Below are 20,587 nucleotides of genomic sequence, written 5' to 3'. Positions count from 1 at the left end.
TGCAGAAATATGGTTGTATTATTTGCATTTGCATGGAATTTTTTGACAAAAAATTAGTACAACCATCAATGTAGTCAAAATTACAACTCTGGCAAAATTTCCAAGTTTACACTATACACACGTCCCATATGTTTAATCCCCTCATACATTGTATCTTTTAAGTCCGTTTCTAGACTAACAGTTACACAAAAAATGTACAATATGACAAACAAAAGTACACATATATAATGTATTTAATGATGGATTTACAGAACAAAAATATACAATCAACATTATGTATAGAGAATGACAATCAGAAGAATGGAATGCAAACAATAATGTGCCTCCTTATTTCCATAGACTATCATGTGATATAAAGGCACAGTACTGTCAATATAATTAGCATATATATGATCTTGTTGTGGAACAAAATTCAGTATGCATAAAGCATATCTTAATAATCATAAAATATCACAGAAATTAATTTTCCTTTCTTATTAAAGGGAAATGAGTGGTATATCACTCAAATTTCAGTATAGAGTTATCTCCCTGTAGCTAGTTCCTGTTTTTTCCTATGCTGTCTCATCTTTTACTTCTACTGTCTCTTCTTTTTCAGATGCAGGTTTTTCAGCTTCCTGTTGTTCCTCTTGGGGAGTTGGTGGTGCAGAAGGCTCCTCAGGTTCTTCAAAACAGAATTCATATATATACAATTTCAAAAAATTTACTTTTTAAAGTTAGTTTTAGATGATATTTACAAATTTCTTTGTACATTAATTTACAATATATGCAACTAAAATGATTTGTTTTTAAAAATGTCACTTTTACTTACTTGGCTCAGGGAAAGGCTTTTTGAAATCATCAGTCCTGGAATCTTTCCATTCACAGAGTCTCTCCAGAGCGGGTCTGGTTCCCATGACGATGTGCTCACTCATTCCCTTCAACATTTTGTGAGCCATGGCTATGCCATACTGGACTCGGTTTGTGTTGATAGACTCCAGGTCTGACATAGATCTGGCTATATTATAGGCCTTACTGAAATATTCTGTTGCTTCATCATAACGTCCCTGAAATTTAAAAAATCTGTATAGCAGAGGTCACTTTTAAAGTCTTTTACTAATAAATCAATTACCAGGTAACTTCAAATTTATTGGAAACTGATGATAATGGCATCAATGATGTTTGGGGTTTTGACATGGGCAAAAAAGAATCTACAAAATTATTTTTTACTTCTTTGATGTCAATATTTTTTCATATATATCTTAAAATAAATATAAAACAGTCGCACATTTCTCATGATCGAAACTGTAAAGTATATCTGTGAATACATGTGCAGTGTACATGTATGTGCTATTAAATAACAAGTATGATAAAATGTAATATATTTAGTTTTCAGCAATCAAAGTGTAATTTCTGCCATAGAATTTTATAATTTAGAATAAATCCCAGAGATAATGATCATCTGTTCAAGATAATGAATACTCGTATTTTTTTGTTTGAAATAGAACATAGCAGCTGATTATACTAGTACTCACCAGAGAATTGAATATGTTTCCCAGATTATGACAAGCTTTACTGAGACCTTTTTCCTCCCCACTTTGCTCTGTTACCTCCACAAACTTTTTCAAATAATCTATACTTTTTTCTAATTTGCCTTGTCTGAAATTAAAGAAAAAAAGTTTGAATAATCAAGTACATGTAAGTAGAGAACTTATATTCAAATTTTCATATTTTTTTGGTCTTTTTTTAATTATTCATTCATTAAATTTTGTTCTTGTTTGCAACGGCATGCAGTATTTTGTATAAATAATTAATAATAATTATAATAATTTATAATAATATGTGGTTGATGTTCATCTCCTTTGATATATTCAAAATTTATTTCATTCTTAAAACAAATTTTTCATCATGAATAATTTGATTTGTTTAAAAGAAAAATTGAGATAATTTTATTTCATTGAATATTGCTTGCTTAACTGATTTTGCAAACAAATATATGCAATATGTACAGGAATTATAATATACATGTACAAATAAATGCAAATTTGTACTGTCAACCATGTTTTTATTTTCCATAAGAAACTTCATAAACCTTCTTCACCATAAATTTTCCCTAAATTAAAGAATATGTTAGTATTTTTATCCCTCCAATAATGCAAATTTTGTTTTAATTCAATAAAAATATCTTAAAATGTTTTATAGACATTTATTTTACCTGGCATAAGATTTGGCAATAGCATCACATGCTTTGCCTATTCCATCACTATCCTTTGTAGCATTACATGTGTCTAAGTAGCTTGTTAAATACTGCGAGAAAATTAAAAATAACTAGATCATTATCTTTTCAGGAAAACTGCATGATGCAATAGGATACATTGAGACAAATGAGATGAATTATTAATTACAATCAATTCTGAATACAAGTTTCGGAAAATATATTGAAATGTCAATCAAATGTTGTATTAATTAATGCTTCAATGATGACATATCCTTCACAAATGATTCAGAAATAAGAAAAAATGATTAGATCAATAAAAACTTAAACTAAGCAGTATTCCTATTAAAGAAACAAACCTCTAAAGCAGTTTCACCCTCTCCAATTTTATCATAGGCTTGTCCTAATCTATAGGCAGCTTGTCCCTCTAAAACTCTATCATTGCCTTAAAAATAAAACATTTAATGATACATTTGCTTCTTCAGAAGATATTATTTCAGTGATTATAACTGTGTACTCGGAAAAATGAAAAATTATAAGATTTTTTCAGTGAAAAAAATTATGTGATCATATTTTGGAGGAAGTCTTGTTATCGTAATTCTATTTCACTTAAATATGGAAATAAAACAATTTCTACAGTGGGAATTTGCATGGACAAATTTGAATATGATCTTGACTAAATACAAAGACCTGGTAGTCCATTTCTTATAGTCCAGTACTTTTAAATGAGATAAGATTTACGATAAAATAGACCAAAGACAATAATGGTATCTGTATCCTTACTTTCTGTGGCAAATTTATGGGCTTTGGTGAGGTATTCAAGTGATTTCTGTTGGTCCTCCTCCTCCAAGTTCTGACCAATGGTTGTGTAAATGCGACTTAAATTAATACAAGCATCTGTATGATAAGTCAATCCATCCCCTTGGATCCACTCCTTGTGTTCAACAGCAAGTTTGTAGTAGTTCTCGAAATGTTCAGCCGCATCAAAGTATTGACCTAACAAAAGTATATAATATCATTTCAGTTATTTCACAAAAAGATAACATTAATTTAAAGCTGAAATATTAATTTTATATGTATAACATAATAATCTACATACTATAACATAACATAAATATTTGTTGGGGACTTAATTTTGTTTATTTCGTTGTTGACAATTATCAACAAAATTAAATCCCATACAAAATTTTATATTACTATATATGACAGATCAGTAATATTATATTAACTTTGTCAAGTCTAAATGATAAATTCCACAGGGCTAAACTCCAATAGTTTTGTTTTAGCACTATCAGACACTGCATCTAAAATTTTTACAGTACATTTGTATTACACATACCATTCTCTTCAAGTGCAGCTCCCACATTGTAATAGCCTTGAGCTCGAAGCTTTCCTCCGTCCCCTTGAATGTTACTACTAGTTTCTAGACAAGTGTTAAAGAAGTGATCTGATAACCATTTGTCTCCAGTTGACTGAAAGTAGCGAGCAAGCTCGTATCTGTTGTGGTACACTTCTGAGTAATCACCTGTAAAATTATCAAATAATCAACATTTTAACTTTAAACTTTTAAGAAATGTAATTTCCATTAAATTTTGCTAAAGTTGGTCTCCCTTTTTTGTGCCACCAAATAGACAATTCAAAAGGGAGCACTGTACAGTAAAATTATATATTAATTAGGTAAATTGGTTTGAAAAATGCAATGGCATATTCATGTATAATGAGAGCACTCTATAGTTAATAAAGATAAAATATTTGAGAAAAAATATGACAATGATCACTGGTATATTCTTGAATGAAAATCTAAATGTATTTCATCATCTAAAAGCCATGATATATGAGTGTGTGTGTTTTATCACTAGTTGGTAGCTAAGTAATACTGTAAATGAACATGAAATCAGCAGATTCAAAATTGAATGTAATCGGCTCATCATCATCTGATTAGTGCAATCATAAATTAGCGCATTTGAAGCCATGCTTCTATGAACATTTTTTTTATTGTATGTATTGCGTGTACTTTAATTTACAGACAAGAAGCAGTGTGAAAGGCACTATGATATGACCACCATTAAATTAAGTTTACAGTAACCTAGCAATAAGTAGCACTGGTAATGATTTTACTTTATGTGTGTTTGCTCTAAACATTTAATTGTGAACCAAATTTTCCAGCAAATTATCCTATTTGGAAAGGCGTGCATGATAAGATACTCATTTTCGATTGTGTCGTCTTGGGCCTTTACAGCAAGCTCAGAAAAACACCTTGAATACATTTACATAAAAGAATTTTAATTTTTTTTTTTTTCAATAAAAATTTGAGTTGCTCCCTATTTATTAAAGTATTGGGCAGATAAAGTCCAATGTCCCTCCTGTAGTATATTTTAGGTAATATCTTTACATTCAATAAAGCTCCAGACCATACAAATAAGAGGTCTCCCTACATTTATTTCTGAATCAATACTTCTGAATAAGGGGGCTGTCATGGATGCCTAAGTAACACATTCGAGGTTATTTTTCTGCTTGTCGAAAAGGACCAGGAAGTTGCAATTGACTAATAATTATGAATACATGTATTTACAAACTTGATCTACCTTTTCTGTGAGCTTCCTCTGCTTTTGTCAGATGAAATTTAAGCATGTTTAATTCCTGATGTCTGTCTTTTAACATTGTTTGTGTCCACATTAATGATTCTTCTCCTTGTGCAAGTCTCTCCTCTTCTTGTTGTTTGATAAGTGCAAAAAGTTCACTGAAAGACTTGTGATATCCATCTTGTAACATATCCAGACACAAGTTATGTTTGTATGTGTTTCTGTAGCTGTTAAATTGTAAGTAAACACAAAGTTAAAATGTTGTTATGTTACAACTTAACATTCCTACTCAGATTAACTTCATTGATTTTATCAAAGAGGTCAAACATGTTTAAAACAGCTGGTTGAACATATAAATGGATATCATTGAAAATATCTTTTAAAATGGATATGTAAATATATTTAAAAAAAAAAAGCACTTTGTGTTTCATAAAATCATCAGGAAATTTTTAAAAACTTCTGCAACTGAACATATGATGAAGAAATTTACAATTTCCCAAGATAAATCTCAAACCTCTGTTTTAATTTCAATTTAGTATTACATGATAAAAATATAAATCGATTTTGCATTTGTACAATGAGCATGAATGATTTCCTTTGGAAAAAAATTGTTACATATATGTGATTCTTCCGGCGGGAGACAAAATCTCCCGATATTTCACCCCCTTCCGCCCCTCCCGATTAATTTTTAAATCTTCCGTGTTTTAAAATTCTTCAAATTAAATATTATTTGCAATATTTTTTTTTTATCATGTTTCATATAATTGCTTAGAATGAAAAGAAATTGAGATAGCAACGCCAGTACAATAAATTTTCACAGCGGTAGGCTTCGTAGGAATCAACATGAGGTCGTATAATTATGTTGTAAAAATTAGTGATATATCAACTTGATAAAAGACCATTGATGTTTATTACTGAATGCAAAACATTGTAATTAGTTGCTAAAATACCCAGTTGTCATTTTCTAATGCTGCTTTGGTCATTAAAAGATACAGTTATAATGTAGGTCACACTCTAGTTAAAAATAGATCACATTACAGGGTGTTGCTAAAATATACCTGACTCTAATTTGTTTATTTTTTAGAGGGTACTTTTTTTCATCTGTACATATTCTATTTAAAAACAAATTACTGGCATAGAATTTGTTACATAAAACCTAGCTATGTTTTACTTCACTTACTAGTTGATATATCAATACTAAATCAAAAAATAAAATTTTATCCAATGTTTTAATGATGCTGTTAACTCTTAATTAATTTACTAGTAAATGAGTTGATTTCATTTTGAATACTCAATTTCACTTCATTTGAATAAAAACTTTATCATATTTTTCTTAAAACTAGACAACAACTTCATAAAATAAAATTTGTAGAGTAATAAACTGGGAGAAGGTATTTTTCTGGAATTTTGGGGGTTGGATGGTCTTTTGCGATTTGAAAAAATGTCGATAAAAAATCTCCAGCTTTGAGACCCAAACTCCAGCTGAAAAATTTCAAATCTCCAGTTGTGATTTTTCAGTTCTGTCACATGTATGTAATGTTATAATTTATCAACCATATGGGTTGTAATTAATTTTCTTTCTGGGTTTCAGAACTGTATTGTGTGTAAACGATTTAAAGATTCTGGATGGGCTAACCTTGCTGTTTGTTTCTTTGATAAATCTGGCTGTTGTTGTCTCAGAACTTCTTGTTTGAATAAAATTTCCCTATCTGTTTTTCCAATTTTTCGCAGTGGTTTCAACTTCCCACTGGGTGGCCCCTTGGGAGCTGGCACGGTGTATCCTTGTCTGCTCATACTTGGAGACTTGTTGATGGGCGGCAGAGTGGCCGCCATTGTGGCTTTTTACATGCACTGAAAATGTATATGTATAATAAGTAAACTGGTGCATGTCAGCACAAAAATGCGTTTTAAAAATACTATTTTATACACATATTGTTAATTAAGATAAACTTAATACGTGCATTTCAACTTAACTCTATAAATAAAATAAAATTGCACAGAAATGAGAATCATAGAAATGTGTTTTCTTAGTTTTCATGATGACAAAATAAACACATATCCAGTTATAGATCTCTACAATAATTACCATTATTTCTAAACATATATAGAGACAATGATATCTTTATTAAATGAATTCAATTTTTCAACAACATAGATATTTTTGTCTAGTCATTTAAATACACTGGTAAGTTACCTAAACTCCCAGATGAATGGCACTAGTTCGTTTCACTTTTCTGCCATTAGTTGTTGGTTGACATGGTAGCAACTATTCCGCAGTGACTAAATAATTATTTAAATTATTTCCAAAAATCCTTCATTACTTTTTCCGCCTTCCTTGGAACATTTAATTCTTTTGTTATCATAGTTTTGTTAAAAAGGGTAGATGAAATACGAAAAAGTTATTTGATATAAATTCATTTTGTCCGTATCTACTTGATAGAGTGTAAACATCCGGTTATCAGAAGTTTACGATCAATCTCCTATGCAGAGTTGTCGTTCGTCTTCTCTCAGACACCTCTGAATGTGAGATAAGCCGATGGTAGAGAGTGGTTTACGATATGTATTTAAAGATAGATACCTTCCAGTAGCTCTGATGAATTCATAACACTAAGGATTGTTCAATGTGGTGGGTTATTTCTTTTGCTTTCAAGACATTTTGTATATTTGAAAAACGGGCAGGTGATTGGGTTCCAAAGAAGGTGGGAGAGTATACCGTCGATTTAATTCAGTTCATTTCAATTTGTATGTTGGCCAATCAAGGGACTTAATGGGAGAAAAATAAAAAAAACATTGTAAATAATCATATAAAGTCATATACATGTAATGCAATATAAATACACACAAGAGAAAAAGAGTTGCATGATTGAAAGGAAAAAGACATGAAAAGGAGGAATAAACCAGATAGTATTTATACATATAGGCCTACATAAGTTCTGAGCAAAAACAGTACAGTGTTTTTTGAAGTGATGTGTATTTTATAATGTACTATTTGGAGAAATACAGACATGAAATTGAATGGCTAATTGCTATTTTTCATCTTACAAGGTAAAAAAAAATGTTTAGCCAAACATTGTGGGGAGAACTGCCTCCTCCTCCAGACAGTGACAGGGGTATAGCAGCTCTAGAGCGAGAACAAATGACAAAGCTGAGATCCATAGAAGTGGAAGGCCCCCGTCTCCACCAACCATCTAGTCGCCATCAACCCCCCTCTAAAGAGTAATATAATTTTTGTATTGGTAAAAAAAATGCACATGTACATCTAAGTAAATATTCATGTGTTGAACTTCATGAGGTTCTTTCAATAAGTTGCAGTAATTTAATTCTAATTTATCTTATTTATTTTGATGCAAACACTACACACAAAAGTAATGCTGTCTCAGTACAGTTAATACCATATAGAGATGTACATGTTTTAAGTGAAGCAATGTGCATGTTTTGTTTTATTTTTCACTGTGCTAAGTATTCATCAAATAAGTGATCTGCTAGGATCAACCAAAAGGTTTCTTTATATCAATATATCATGGTATCCAGTGAAATATCCATCGCTTTGTGTTTCTATATGATATTTACATTTTGATAAATTTTAGCCCTTTACCAGCTGAGAAATTTGAGATGGACCCAATTCTTGTTCACACAATCAAGTTAATGCAGCATTCAAAGAAACTAAGGAATATGATCAGTAATATACAGCAGCAGCAGGACGGAATGGTGATTTATTAAAAACAATTTTATATGATAAAAGCAAGTAACAAGAGTTCAGTTGTTTTTCAAGAAGATTCTCGACTTCTTATTTTGACTTGAGACAAAGGCCCAAGTGTGCAGTGTCTACTGTAGATTACATGTTTTACATGAGTACTTAGAATTGCCAAATGACCCTAAGACTTCATATTGCGAGAACAATAATTTGCGAGTAGTGGGTTGATCAAGAGATTTTTCTTGGATTTCAGCACTATGAAAATAAAAGCTAGAAAATTTATTTGTGAGTGGTGCTTCTCATGAAATTATGCAATAATTTATTTTTGGCTTATATTTAGGAATCTACAGAACATGTATTTTACATTTTTACATTGTTTTACAATCTTAAATTAACCAGAATTACAAGGCTGATTTCAAATTGAAATGATCAAAAAAGCATTTCTTTGTATCAGGGATTCCAATCTTTTCAAATTAAGGACCTCACTCTTCTCAAATGGGAGTTATGAAATTGTGAAAATTAGGACTCAGTAGTGTTGTCAGTGAATAAAAACAACAACTTTTTCTCAAGAAAAGTTGTTGTCCAAATATGAAGATTACTTTTGAAGCCTTTATTATACAGTGTAGATGCTTTGTTAAAATCAAGGAAGAAGGTATCCTGGGCTTGGACAGGTTCACAGTCAAACCACATTATCTTGAACTTGATGGGATGAGTAAAATCTTCAAGATATTGAAAAGTTTAGGATACTGAGATTAAAATACATAAGGAAAAAGTGGAAGGGACTTACAGTTCACTTCAACATATCAGTGGTATTTGAGATATCAAAGTTCAACTGTACATGTTGAAAAAAAAAATCAGCATTATTCTATGGTCTGCAAATTTCATAGCTTATTAGTACTTTATTTTGTAAATTTAAGGGTTCACATTTAGGTATCTTTGGTATGCTTTGATACAATTTGCTTTAGCCAGGCCTATTTTATTTTCCACTAGGATGTAGATATGAATTTCCCTCCTGCACCTCCTATCCCAGAGTACACTGGGCCTCCAATCAAAAGCAGGATGATGGGACCTGTGCCATTTCTTCCTAAAGACACTGAAAGGTATGAAATGTTGTCAATTTTCACAATTCTAAAACACTGTTTTACATTAATTACGGCACATATAGTAACAAAATATCAAAAAAACTTAACAGAAACTTTTTAAAGAAGTTTACTATTGTAACACTAAAACATCTTATATTTCCTATACAAAGAAACCTATTTTTTACAATAAAAGGAAAAACTTTAGCATAGTTTTTGTACTTTCTAAATGTATGTATTGATGCGTGTATCAATCATGAAATTTGGTAATTTCAGTGACTTTGTTAGAGGAGTCGGGGAAATTCCGCCAGTGGTTGATGAAGAGGCATGTCATAAATTACTCCGCAAGTCTACAGCAGCACTTTGTGCACATCTTGGATTTGATAGTATGTTGTTCCAAAGTAACACACATCTTATACTGGGGTTTCAGGTGCAAAATTGAATGATCTTCTTGGCCTTATTAAATGATCTTTTCTGATATGGAGATGCTTTGGATATTAATTGTGTTTATTGGATTTTGTGCTTTCCTAGATAGTGATTTGGACTGACATACATGTGGTGGCTTACTTGGTAGATATTTAAATATTCATTGGAATGGGGGGGGGGGGGGTCAAGGTTTGAATCTTGGCTAGTTCATTGCAAGTAAGCAGTGACATTATTGCAAAGAAAACAAAATGTATCTACTTGCAATAATTGCATAAGTCTTAATTTGGCATAGTCTAATGTAGGTTGGTTGAGTCCTCTGAAATTCGGTGCAACTCCTCACTATAACATTCCAGGTGTATTGTAATTAGGGTACTGTAAATCACTTTTTATTAGTGAGAACTTTATTTTTCATGTAATTATGTAAGACAGTATACTTGCAAATATTTCAGTTTTGCCTATATTTGTATTCTTTAAGATTAAGCCAAAAAAAGTAATAGTCTTGTTTCCTGCTACCCGACCGACCCTATTATTTGTGCCCAACCCTAAAGTTTTTTTTAGTTTAAAAATAAAAAGTCGGGAATTTCTGGAAGTTCATCGTTCTGTCACTGTAATCAGTTTCCATGTTAACACAAAACAAACATTTCATGAAATTTTCTGTTTTAAATATGGACTTTCATAAAATACCACTTGAGTTGTGCATCAGATGACATGAAATTTAATTCTAAAAGACAATATTGATCTGTGACATGTTCAGTTTGATCTTGTATTAGTTCATATCCAAAAAATGCTGTCAAAAAAAAAAAAAAAAAATAAAATAATTTTCCTACCTACCTACCCTATTTTTTTCAGGCTGTAGCAGGAAACAAGACTATTATTTTTTTTTTGGCCTTATATTGCACAGGAATCAAAATCCGTGAAAATTTTGTCAGAGACAAATTGTCTCACTAGAGTAAATGACTATTTCATAAATATAAGATGTTGCAAAAATTTAGTGTTTACAGTACATTATTTATTTAATGGCTTCAGGAAAACAGTACTGTACACTTTGTTTTGCTCCTTTTCCAATTGCTTTAATTAATAAGTGGAGAATGGATAGAAACATTGGGTAGCTTTTGCTTTATGGTTTCATATTTTGTAGGCTGCAATGAGAGTGTGTTGGAAACATTGACAGATGTAGCACATGAGTATTTCCAAGATTTTTGTACAAGACTTAGAAATGCAGCAGACAACAAGCTTTTACATGGATATTCAGGCTTTCCTGTAAGTATCATCCCTCAGAACCATTTGTTACTTTCATTTTCCTCTCATTACTATGTAACAGGTGGTAGTAAGATTTCAGTATTTTTAAGATGAAATGTAAAAATATGATATACACACATAATATATAATTTGAGATACTAACCTTTTATTTATTTTAACAAATAAAGATAATTTTTGGGACCCTTTTCTTTTAAAAATTTTTAAAGTTGACAAAATATTTTAATCAGCATTATAAAGAGCAGTGTGTTAATACTTGCTTCTGGAATTTTGATTTATCAGGATATTGTGGAACAAGTTTATCATGAGATGGGAATAGGAAGTGTTACGAATATTCATGACTTCTACCAGTCACGGATCATTAATCACCACACCTCAATGCAGCAGACTTGTGCTCAGCTAATGACTGAGTATGAAAAGCTAAAACAACCAATCATGAATAAGCAAATGGATACAGTACCAGTCATTAGGTAATATAGCTTCTGTTTTCGTTTCAGTTTTTTGATTGATTTTATTTTTTTGGTTCTTTGGTGAATAAAATTGCTTATCTCCCCTGTTGATAGAACTTTCCTCTTCTTTGTTTGCTGATATGACTTGCCTTTTTTATATTAATTTACTCATGACTGGCAGATTTTGATAACTTAAATGCATGGAACTATATCACATCCTCTTTCAGCTCTAATCACATTTTAGAAATGAAAGATAATTTGGATCTTGCTATAATGCATATTGAGAGATAATTTATTTATTTCTGCTGTAGAATTAAAGAGGAGTCTTCTTCAGAAATCCAGTTTCCTGTATTGGATGAGAATGATGAACTCAATGATGCAGAACAATTGTTACAGTTAGAGGGTTAGTAGCTTTTATGTGAATTCAAATATAGGCAGTTATGTGATGCTTTATGCAATAATCTCCTACCCGTATATGAAAGATACATACTGTAAAGTTTCTGGAAAAATCAAATTCTTACTAATTAGGATTTACTTGTGTGTGTATGAATATAGCTAAACTGATATTTAAGTAGAAAAGATACAAGATTTGTTTCATATTTTATTTCATTCCTTGCTCAGGTTTGGGAGGATTTGAAATCACAGTTGAGCATGAGTCTGCCAGTGGACTTACAACAGAGGTTGAGTCAAAGTGGACAAAAGAGGGTATTAAAACTGAGCCTGTAGATACTCCTGTTACAAAGTGAGTACAAAATAGTTTAATGTCATCTTTTTTGAACACTTGCTATCATGAATAGTGAGCTGTACTGCATTGAAGATAAATAAAAATAAAGATGTTAAGGCAAAACACCTCTGCAGCAAAAAAATGAATTCAAGAAAATATATACAGTCAAACCTTGTTATCTCAAACTTCACAGGACCAAGAAAATACTTCGAGATATCCGAGGATTCGAGATATCCAGGGTAAAATACTTAAGAAATAAGCGCTTGAGACTTCAATATATCCGTAGTATTCGAGAGATACCGAAGTTCAACTGTATGTAACATGAAATGGGTGCAAAATACATGTACCAAAAAGATCAGAGCAATTTAAACATGAATTTTGTTAATGTATCCAATAAAAAAAAAGTTAATCACTCAAATATTAGTTAAATAAAAGCATAGCATCCCTAAATAAAAGAAATAATATAAACCTTGACTTATCTAAAGACTCATTTATATCAAATCATCAGTATTTAATGTCTTTTTTCCTATTTCTCTATTTGGACCTAATAAACTTGTGATATAATAACCATATTTCATATTTGCTCTCATCACAACCACTGTCTTTGCCTCCAGATTTTCTTGTCTGAGTTCAAAATCATAGCAGCTATTAATGTTGTGTATTCCAAAATCTTGCCTTTATGATGAAAACTCTTAGTCCCTTTCTTGAAAATGTTGTCTAATTCAGAATGTTGTATAATTTGGCCAAATTTTATGAAGTCATTATTGTCCAGATCAAACTGGTTTAACTGTGTCTTCCGTATATACTCGCCTATAAGTCAGACCGCCTATAAGTTGGTTGTATTTTTTAAGCTCAAATTAGAGGGTTTGGCCTACTAAAATACCAATCTTTTTATAACTCGCGTACAAGTCGGATAAAGAGTTTTGGATCAAAGTTTAACTCCCAAAAACCGACTTATAGGCGAGTATATACGGTACATTAGTATTCTTGAATAGACCTCATACCTAACTATTATTTAGATACATTTTCATATAATAATTATCTGAATAGATTAGAGTAAGATAAATTCAAGTGAAAATTTAGTCTAAATAAATACAGTTTAACTTTGCTATCTTGAATACCAGGGAAATGTAAAAGTGATTTGGCAGTCCCAATAACAAAAAGTTCTTAACCTCAATATCTTGAAGCAAATGGATATCTAAAAGTTTAATCTCAGTCCCATTGAGTTTGAGATAACAAGATTTGACTGTATTTAATTTCACAAAATGAAAAAAAAAACCACCAATTTATTTCAGCATGTCACATAATGCAGACAGACTAAGACTACCATCTTTGATTATACCAGTAGTACCTAACATCAAATATTCATGTTGGTACATGTACTTTCAATTCCTATGTAGTGATTTTATAGTGATTTATGATCATATTTTTACATAGATGCTGTATCTTAAACACATCCCTGTTTTGGAAGCATATTATTATTTCCAGTACAGAGGATTTATACAAGGACATAGTTCTGGCCTTTTTTGATTACAAACTGTACATGTTTGTGTTTTTTATTTAATTTAGTACCAGGGTTAGCACACTAGATGACTATGATGACCCTAGTAGTATCAAAGTACGGACCCCTCGAACCCCTGCTCAGATGAGTGAGGGTGGGGATATCTCTAACCCAGGATCTGTGGCTGCCTCTGATATCATGTCTCCTCCTTCGATATCTAGACCAAGCAAGCCCAAGAAACGGTAAGTCTCTGCCACTGTTTGTGTAAGAGTTGTCTCTCTTTGCTAAAGGAAGAAGACAACAATTCTTCTTTTTATATTAAAAGAAACTGTGGATTAAATATGTCAAAGCAAATTGCATTTGATTTATCTCTTTGTTATTCTGATTATATATAAGATTATCTAATCATTTATTCAAGGGGAATTTAAACAAAGTTTATTTTAAATATTTTGAATTGTTTTATTATTAGATGAAAAAAAATTATAAGTTACAGATTTTTCTTCAATTTGCCTGCATTCATGTATTGCATGTATCCAAAAAAAATAAAAAAAAAAAAAAAATAAATAAATAATAAAAAAAAAAAACCAACAACAACAACAAAAAAACCTACAAGTGACAATTTTATTAGGGAAGTATTTACATGTAAATTGCATTTTAGAGGGACATAACTCTGTCATTACTGTACTTTTTTTTGCAGGAAAAAGTGAAGAATCACATGTTAAACAATAAGAAAACTTATGTTCAACTTGTGTTATCCACCAGATGTGTGTGTTCTGAGGGTTTTTTTTCATTAGTCTAAGAGGAATAGATATTCAAAGATGTATACAACAAAATCTAATAAGTAAATCTCTGTTTCTTTAACAGAATTTTTGTGTGAATGATAGACAGTTTTCTGCATTATATAGTATGAAAGTATAGATGACAGAATTGTTTTCAAAGATTATATATGTAACAATGCATTTTTACAATAGTGCTGTTTTTAAAGACAATAAAAGGTTAAAAAGTAGATGTTCACTTTTATTGGAAATATGTTCAAACAAAGATGATGAAAATAGATTTAAGTTTTCTAACGCCCCCCCCCCCCCCCCTCCTCTTGAATTTGAACAGAAAATTCTGTAGAATGTGGAATAAATCCCAATGATGTCAATTTTTGACAGGGTTTCTCTCCTCTTTTTAACAAGTGTTCAGAGTGCATTACATATGTAAGACTCCAAAGTCCGATGGTGACGCCAAAGTCCGATGGTCTCGCCAAACCCCGATGGTCTGTGCCAAACCCCGATGGTTTGATGTCTGTACGGACACCAAAGTCCGATGGCTCGTCTCCTATGAGATGCGCTGCGCTGAAGTGCGATGGTCTGACACACCAAAGTCCGATGGTGCAGAGAAACAATCAACGTTTATGACATCACAATATTCCGACGTCAATCCTTGACGCCGTCGTCCTGCATTCAAAAGCCATCAGTTCAGTTTTCGTCCTTGCAAACAATCTTACTGATTTTGCTTATTGCTTGCGCCCACCAGAGATATTAGGGTTAGTCCTCGCACACCACTCGACTGATTAGGGTAAGTCCTTGCTTCGCACCAACCCGAGAGATTCAGGGTTTGTCCTTGCACACTAGTCGAGTGATTAGGGTTAGTCTCACACCCACCCAAGATATCTAGGCTATAGTTGTTACACATTTTTTGAGCGATTTGGGTTAGTTTTGCAACTAACCGAGAGATTAGAGTTAGTTTTCGCATAATTATATTTATTTGTACTTTTTTAAGACCTTGGCATGGCGCGGCATTGCAGTTTGGCGCAGTATTACTATGACGTCACAAACGTCAATCGTTTTTCAGCACCATCGGACTTTGGCGTGGCCATCGGACTTTGGAGTCCCATAGCACTTTGGAGTCCTACACATATACTTCTGTATGCAACATATGCCAGTTTATTCATTGTTATGTGAAATTATTTTTGCGACATGGTCATTGAAATGTCCAGGGTTTTTTTTTTGCCCCACTGAAAGGGGATATCTGGTGTGATATCTGACCTTGTGATTTTTTCCTCAATTTTTCTGTCTGTACATTTAGATATGTATATAAACTATAAAGATTATAGTAAGGTCAGGCAATTGCTTTGAAAATAAAGACTTCTGACTACATATCAATGCATGGTATTATGGGGGTGAAGGGGACTTTTTAAGCAATGGATCCAATGAGGTGGTGGATAGCATTGGCTGTTTAGCACTATTAAAGGGTCAAATATATCACCTACATGTTTTGTTTAAATAAAAAGTGTGGTATTTGCAAATTGTATTTAAAGTTGCCTTTTTCATATTTTCATAAAAATGTCACTGCAAGTAGCCATTTATATTTTTGAAGAAGTCCTGGAAACTTGGATCCTAGTGCTGTGAATTTTCAGTGTTTCAAAAGAATTTTCATTTCTTGTAATGTATATTTTACCTGTCAAATCTGCTGTCAATGGAAAAAAGGCAACTTGTGTGAAAATGTTTACTTTGGTAAAATTTAGAAGGGAGGGTTTTCTTTTTCTGTTTACTTTTGTTTCGTAGCTAACTTTTGCAAACATTGATTTTTCAAGAGACTTCTCCCATTAGTAAGTGATAGAGACCGAGGTTTTTGAACCACAGGTGTGTAAAATATCTAGATATTACCATCATTTATTTCTCCTTGTTCTATAAGCATGGTTGTAAATCAAGCTAAGTCTGACTATTAAACAGAGGTTACCTCACAAGGCGAGAATCACTGTGTATAATTTGCCTCACACAGGTTTTAAAACTGGAGAACCCTTATATCAATTTTTCTTTGATCTGATATTGGGGAAAAGTTAAGCCAGGTTTTGTTCTGCTCTTAGAATGGACAGTTTAATGAATGTTTTGATGACTTTTTTACATGGTTTAATTAATGAACAGTTTCAAATTTCTGTATTTGTAAGATGTATATAAAAGCCTACTTGATGCTTTATATTTAATTGAGAATTTTGTTATTTTTTTATGTTCCCCCTCTATGTACAAATTGTTTGATAACAATGATATACTGGACTAATTGTTATCTACCAAGTGTTATTTACCAAAACAAATATATAGTAAAATAGGAGAAATTCAATTACCAGAATGCTGAATGATTTTCACTGGGATCTTACTTTAAGGAGTTGCCATTTTTACACAAGTACAGTATAACTTGGTTTTAAAGAACTTGCTTATAAGGAAATCCTGGATATAAAAAAATTGCTCTATGTTCTTTATACAGTTATAAGAATCTTCATTTATTATTAGGAAGAAAAATTCCTGGTGACTTCATTATCACTGGGTTTTCTGTATTTGGATTTTTTTCTTCTCGTCTGATTTATATTTTTCAGTGTAAGTTGCAACACCTGATGTGTTTCAGTTATTAGCTTTGTGGACCTGTATACAGACATTGATAATGTATTGTCAAATACTAATCACAATTTTTAAATTGTGAATAGTAGAGAAGCTCACAATATGAAATAAAAAAAATGTGAACTTTGGAGAACAATTGCTTTTATAAATTAATCTTTTTCTTTCTTTTCTTTTTTTATTTACATTCATATATGTAAATATATTTTATTCTATATAAATAATATTTATTGATTTTAGATGGTACTTTGTTTTCATAAGTGAAATAGATTCTGTCATACTCCAAAAACAATTCTTTCTATTCCATGAGTGAAAATTACTAAGCTAACAAATTTCATCTCTGGTGACAAAGCTATATATATATAGTTCTTATCTAAATATATTTTTTTAAAAGAAGAAAGGAATAAGCCATTTCATTCCTGTGTTTTAACTCTTATCTGATCAATATTTGACCTCTTTTACTGAAAATAAAGTGTAAAAAGTCAGATGATATAAATTATTTGAAATTTAAGAGGAATTTTTTTTCAACTTGAATTTTTCTTATTCAAATGTATCCTATCGTGAGATGGGTGTTGGACATATTGAATAAATCACATTGATTTCAGTTTATGAGCTTAAGTTAAGAAATTGAGTAGTGTTGTGATAGATGAGGGATTTGTCAAATTTAAACAGTGATCGGAGAAGCGTACATCCTTAACTCTACTTATACGTGTCTTCCAGGACACTTGAGATTGCACAGCAACAGAATAGATGGTAAATATTTGAACTTTTACATAATAGACTTTGGTTGTTTTCTTGTCAAGTTCTTTCTGTAGAAAGTTAGTTCACCATATATTTTGAAAAGAAAAATCTATAATGAACAAAATCAAACTTTTTTGGATCAGGTTTTTTTTGTGATGTTTTTTACAGATTGATTGGAGTCTAAATTTCTTCTTTTTTTTTCCTTAGACAATTTTTTGGATTGCAGATCTATTTTTTGAAAGGAATTGTGCAAAATCTCTTATTATGCTAGAGCATTTAATCCCCTGTTGAATCAAGTAAATGTAGATAATTAATTGGGTCCATGCTCCAAGTGATTTTCAAGAGGGTCGAAAATTTTTGTCCCAAATCCTCTGAAAACATTCTTTTATCCCATTGTCTTGAGTCACGTTGAAATCAATGGTAACTTTAACCTTCTTCGAAGTAGAGGCTTAAACTTGCAATGAGAAATGTCCAATGCTACGTAACGGCTCCATATGTATTGCCAATGTACTTTAATATTTCAGGAAGATATCACCAACTGATTTAAAGGCAGGACTAGACCTTTTGGTTGGTAATGAACCAAAGTTTTTATTTAAAAGGACAGAGGGTTTTTTTATCCTCTGTCGATAGTGCAGTCATTGACAGTCATTGGCAGTGTGTGGATTGGAATTCATTTATGTATCATTTTGCAGGTTCATTGTTCATCAAACGTAAATAATAGAGGAGTATTGGAACCATTTCTTTTCTTTCCGGGGTAACCGATTCAGAACTTAAATTTGGAGCATGTATTGAAAGATTCTTTCTACAAAATATAGGTAAGTAAATAAGAAAATGTCGGACACTTGAAATGGAAATTTATACTACATGCAAGTTTGATATGGGCCATTGATTACCAACCAAGCTTCTGAAATTTTATTTTTTGTTTTTAAGTTTGCTTAGTGATTCTTTTTATTTGATGTTTTATTAAATGAACCATGAACTTTAATCCATAAAACTAATAACTTTTTTCAGATTCTTCAATGATTTCTAAAATCTTAATGAGGACTATATTTAACTCTTTTGTAATGGTTTAAATTGTTTACAATACTTGTACTGGTATTACTTTCGAATAAAAAGTCAGTGTGGTGCGTAGTAAAATCTAGGTTATGAAATAAGTCACTTTAACTTTGATTGATTTACCATAGGATTACTCTACAACTTTAACCATTTGTATTCACTTCAACTAGTTAATTTTAAGTGTGTAGTTCTTTGAAGATAATTATGGGATTATCCACATTAAAATTTTTACTGATATATGAAGTGAAAACAGGGATTTTTTGCTAGTCCTCTGTTGAAAGAAAGATATCTGTGGCAACATGTTGCAGACATTTTGTTTATGTAAATAAGGTATGTTGCTATTGTAAACAGTGTAAAAGATACAACCTAAAATTATTTTATATTTTAATTGTCAATGAGAAGATTTTTCTCTTGGACCCCTAAACTTTTTAGATCTATAATAAACCCAAGTTCAATCTGTTTTTGACCACTGCAAACTTGTCATTTTAAAATCAGCAAGGTTTCCAAATGAAGTAATGTTAAGTTCAAATTGAAAAAGATTTATTTCAAATCAAGTTTTAACAATAGAGTCATTGATTTGAATGAAATCAAATGGACTCGCATGTTGATTGGGATCTATCTGTCCGTAGCCCTTTAAACTCTGCAAGCCTTGGCCTGTACCTGACAATATTTGACACTTCAAATCCTGGGTCTTACTGCTTTGGACGGGGGTATTCTATTGGACTTAACTTAGATGAGATTCAAGATGTCAAAGTATGCACGCGGGGACATACCCCTTGTTGACAAAACTAATTACACGGTCAATATTTTCTCCTCAGTTAACCTACCTAACGTGAGTGGCTCCTGCAATAGTAAAGTGGAGGGACTTTTGTTTGTTTATTGATTAGCTAGCTGGTATAAAATTTCAAATCTCAGCAATTGGCACTACGGTATGGATCTTTGGTCAAACAAAATTATGTGATTTGGGGTAAAGCAACCTTACAAGCAAATAGTTCTGTTTTAACATCAATGGGCCATTATGAATGGCATAAAAGGAAGAAAATTGCATCTGCTTTGATAAAAAGCAGTGGTTGCTATGATAGCTAAAATTAACCTGCTTTTAAGAAATCTGTTTGCTACTTGATGAAACTGGCCTTTTCGTGTCATCTAACATATCAGTTTGGGTGGAAATTGACTTTTGTTGATCAACTTTAAGTATACCTTCAATTACTGCTACGAAACTGCCAGCAATCTTAAACTGAAATCTTGGGCTTTTCATTTGAATGTGTTAAGTGCTCATTATGGAATTACCAAATGAGCTAACCACACAGGTAGATTGATTAGGTTACAAATTGAGCTAATTTTTTTAAGTGGTTATATGATTAAGCCAAAATGTTATTTATTATATCAGCTGGCTTTAAATATTTTTTGACAATTATATATACTAATCAGGAAAATTTTAAGCAGAAAATTGAACTCGAATTACTCTTGACAGTTTTATAATCATGTCCAATTTTCCATGTATCATGAT

The 20,587-nt window shown here is 31.5% G+C and overlaps 2 protein-coding genes across 3 annotated transcripts; one reads left to right on the top strand and one right to left on the bottom strand.

Annotated features, from left to right (window-relative positions):
- Positions 1–218: 218 nt before the first annotated feature.
- Positions 219–7,011, bottom strand: LOC133192126 (tetratricopeptide repeat protein 29-like). Its single transcript, XM_061328003.1, has 10 exons — positions 6,968–7,011; positions 6,410–6,624; positions 4,777–5,000; positions 3,531–3,716; positions 2,975–3,187; positions 2,551–2,636; positions 2,192–2,283; positions 1,512–1,635; positions 809–1,043; positions 219–661 (listed from the first exon to the last, which is right to left on the bottom strand). The coding sequence occupies exons 2-10, from the start codon at positions 6,604–6,606 to the stop codon at positions 552–554; spliced, it is 1,467 nt and encodes a 488-aa protein (XP_061183987.1). The 5' UTR covers positions 6,607–6,624; positions 6,968–7,011; the 3' UTR covers positions 219–551.
- Positions 7,012–7,808: 797 nt separating this feature from the next.
- On the top strand, positions 7,809–16,680 carry LOC133192127 (STAGA complex 65 subunit gamma-like). 2 transcript variants are annotated; one of them, XM_061328004.1, is made up of 10 exons: positions 7,809–7,989; positions 8,361–8,481; positions 9,458–9,567; positions 9,823–9,932; positions 11,111–11,232; positions 11,512–11,699; positions 11,990–12,081; positions 12,300–12,420; positions 13,972–14,145; positions 14,601–16,680. In XM_061328004.1, the coding sequence occupies exons 1-10, from the start codon at positions 7,829–7,831 to the stop codon at positions 14,608–14,610; spliced, it is 1,209 nt and encodes a 402-aa protein (XP_061183988.1). In that variant the 5' UTR covers positions 7,809–7,828; the 3' UTR covers positions 14,611–16,680. The 2 variants fall into 2 exon arrangements, with proteins under 2 accessions (XP_061183988.1, XP_061183989.1); XM_061328005.1 differs by having other exon boundaries at positions 13,972–14,167; positions 14,634–16,680.
- Positions 16,681–20,587: the final 3,907 nt, after the last annotated feature.

This window comes from Saccostrea echinata, unplaced genomic scaffold (genome assembly GCF_033153115.1).
Source record: "Saccostrea echinata isolate AGI-Se365-2 ecotype Australia unplaced genomic scaffold, CSIRO_AGI_Sech_v1 ptg000025l, whole genome shotgun sequence".
Classification (NCBI taxonomy): Eukaryota; Metazoa; Mollusca; class Bivalvia; order Ostreida; family Ostreidae; genus Saccostrea; species Saccostrea echinata.
The sequence above is the reverse complement of the archived record's forward strand: the minus strand, read 5'-3'. Positions and strand labels throughout refer to the sequence as shown.

Excerpts from the sequence above, each read along its gene's own strand:
- LOC133192126 (XM_061328003.1), bottom strand. The coding sequence starts at position 6,606 with ATGGCGGCCACTCTGCCGCCCATCAACAAGTCTCCAAGTATGAGCAGA. Across the intron at positions 3,717-4,776 it reads AGAGGAAGCTCACAGAAAAG|GTGATTACTCAGAAGTGTAC; the intron begins GTAGATCAAGTT and ends ATAATTTTACAG. Across the intron at positions 1,636-2,191 it reads ATTGCCAAATCTTATGCCAG|ACAAGGCAAATTAGAAAAAA; the intron begins GTAAAATAAATG and ends CTTTAATTTCAG.
- LOC133192127 (XM_061328004.1), top strand. The coding sequence starts at position 7,829 with ATGTTTAGCCAAACATTGTGGGGAGAACTGCCTCCTCCTCCAGACAGT. Across the intron at positions 11,233-11,511 it reads ATGGATATTCAGGCTTTCCT|GATATTGTGGAACAAGTTTA; the intron begins GTAAGTATCATC and ends TTGATTTATCAG. Across the intron at positions 12,082-12,299 it reads ACAATTGTTACAGTTAGAGG|GTTTGGGAGGATTTGAAATC; the intron begins GTTAGTAGCTTT and ends TTCCTTGCTCAG.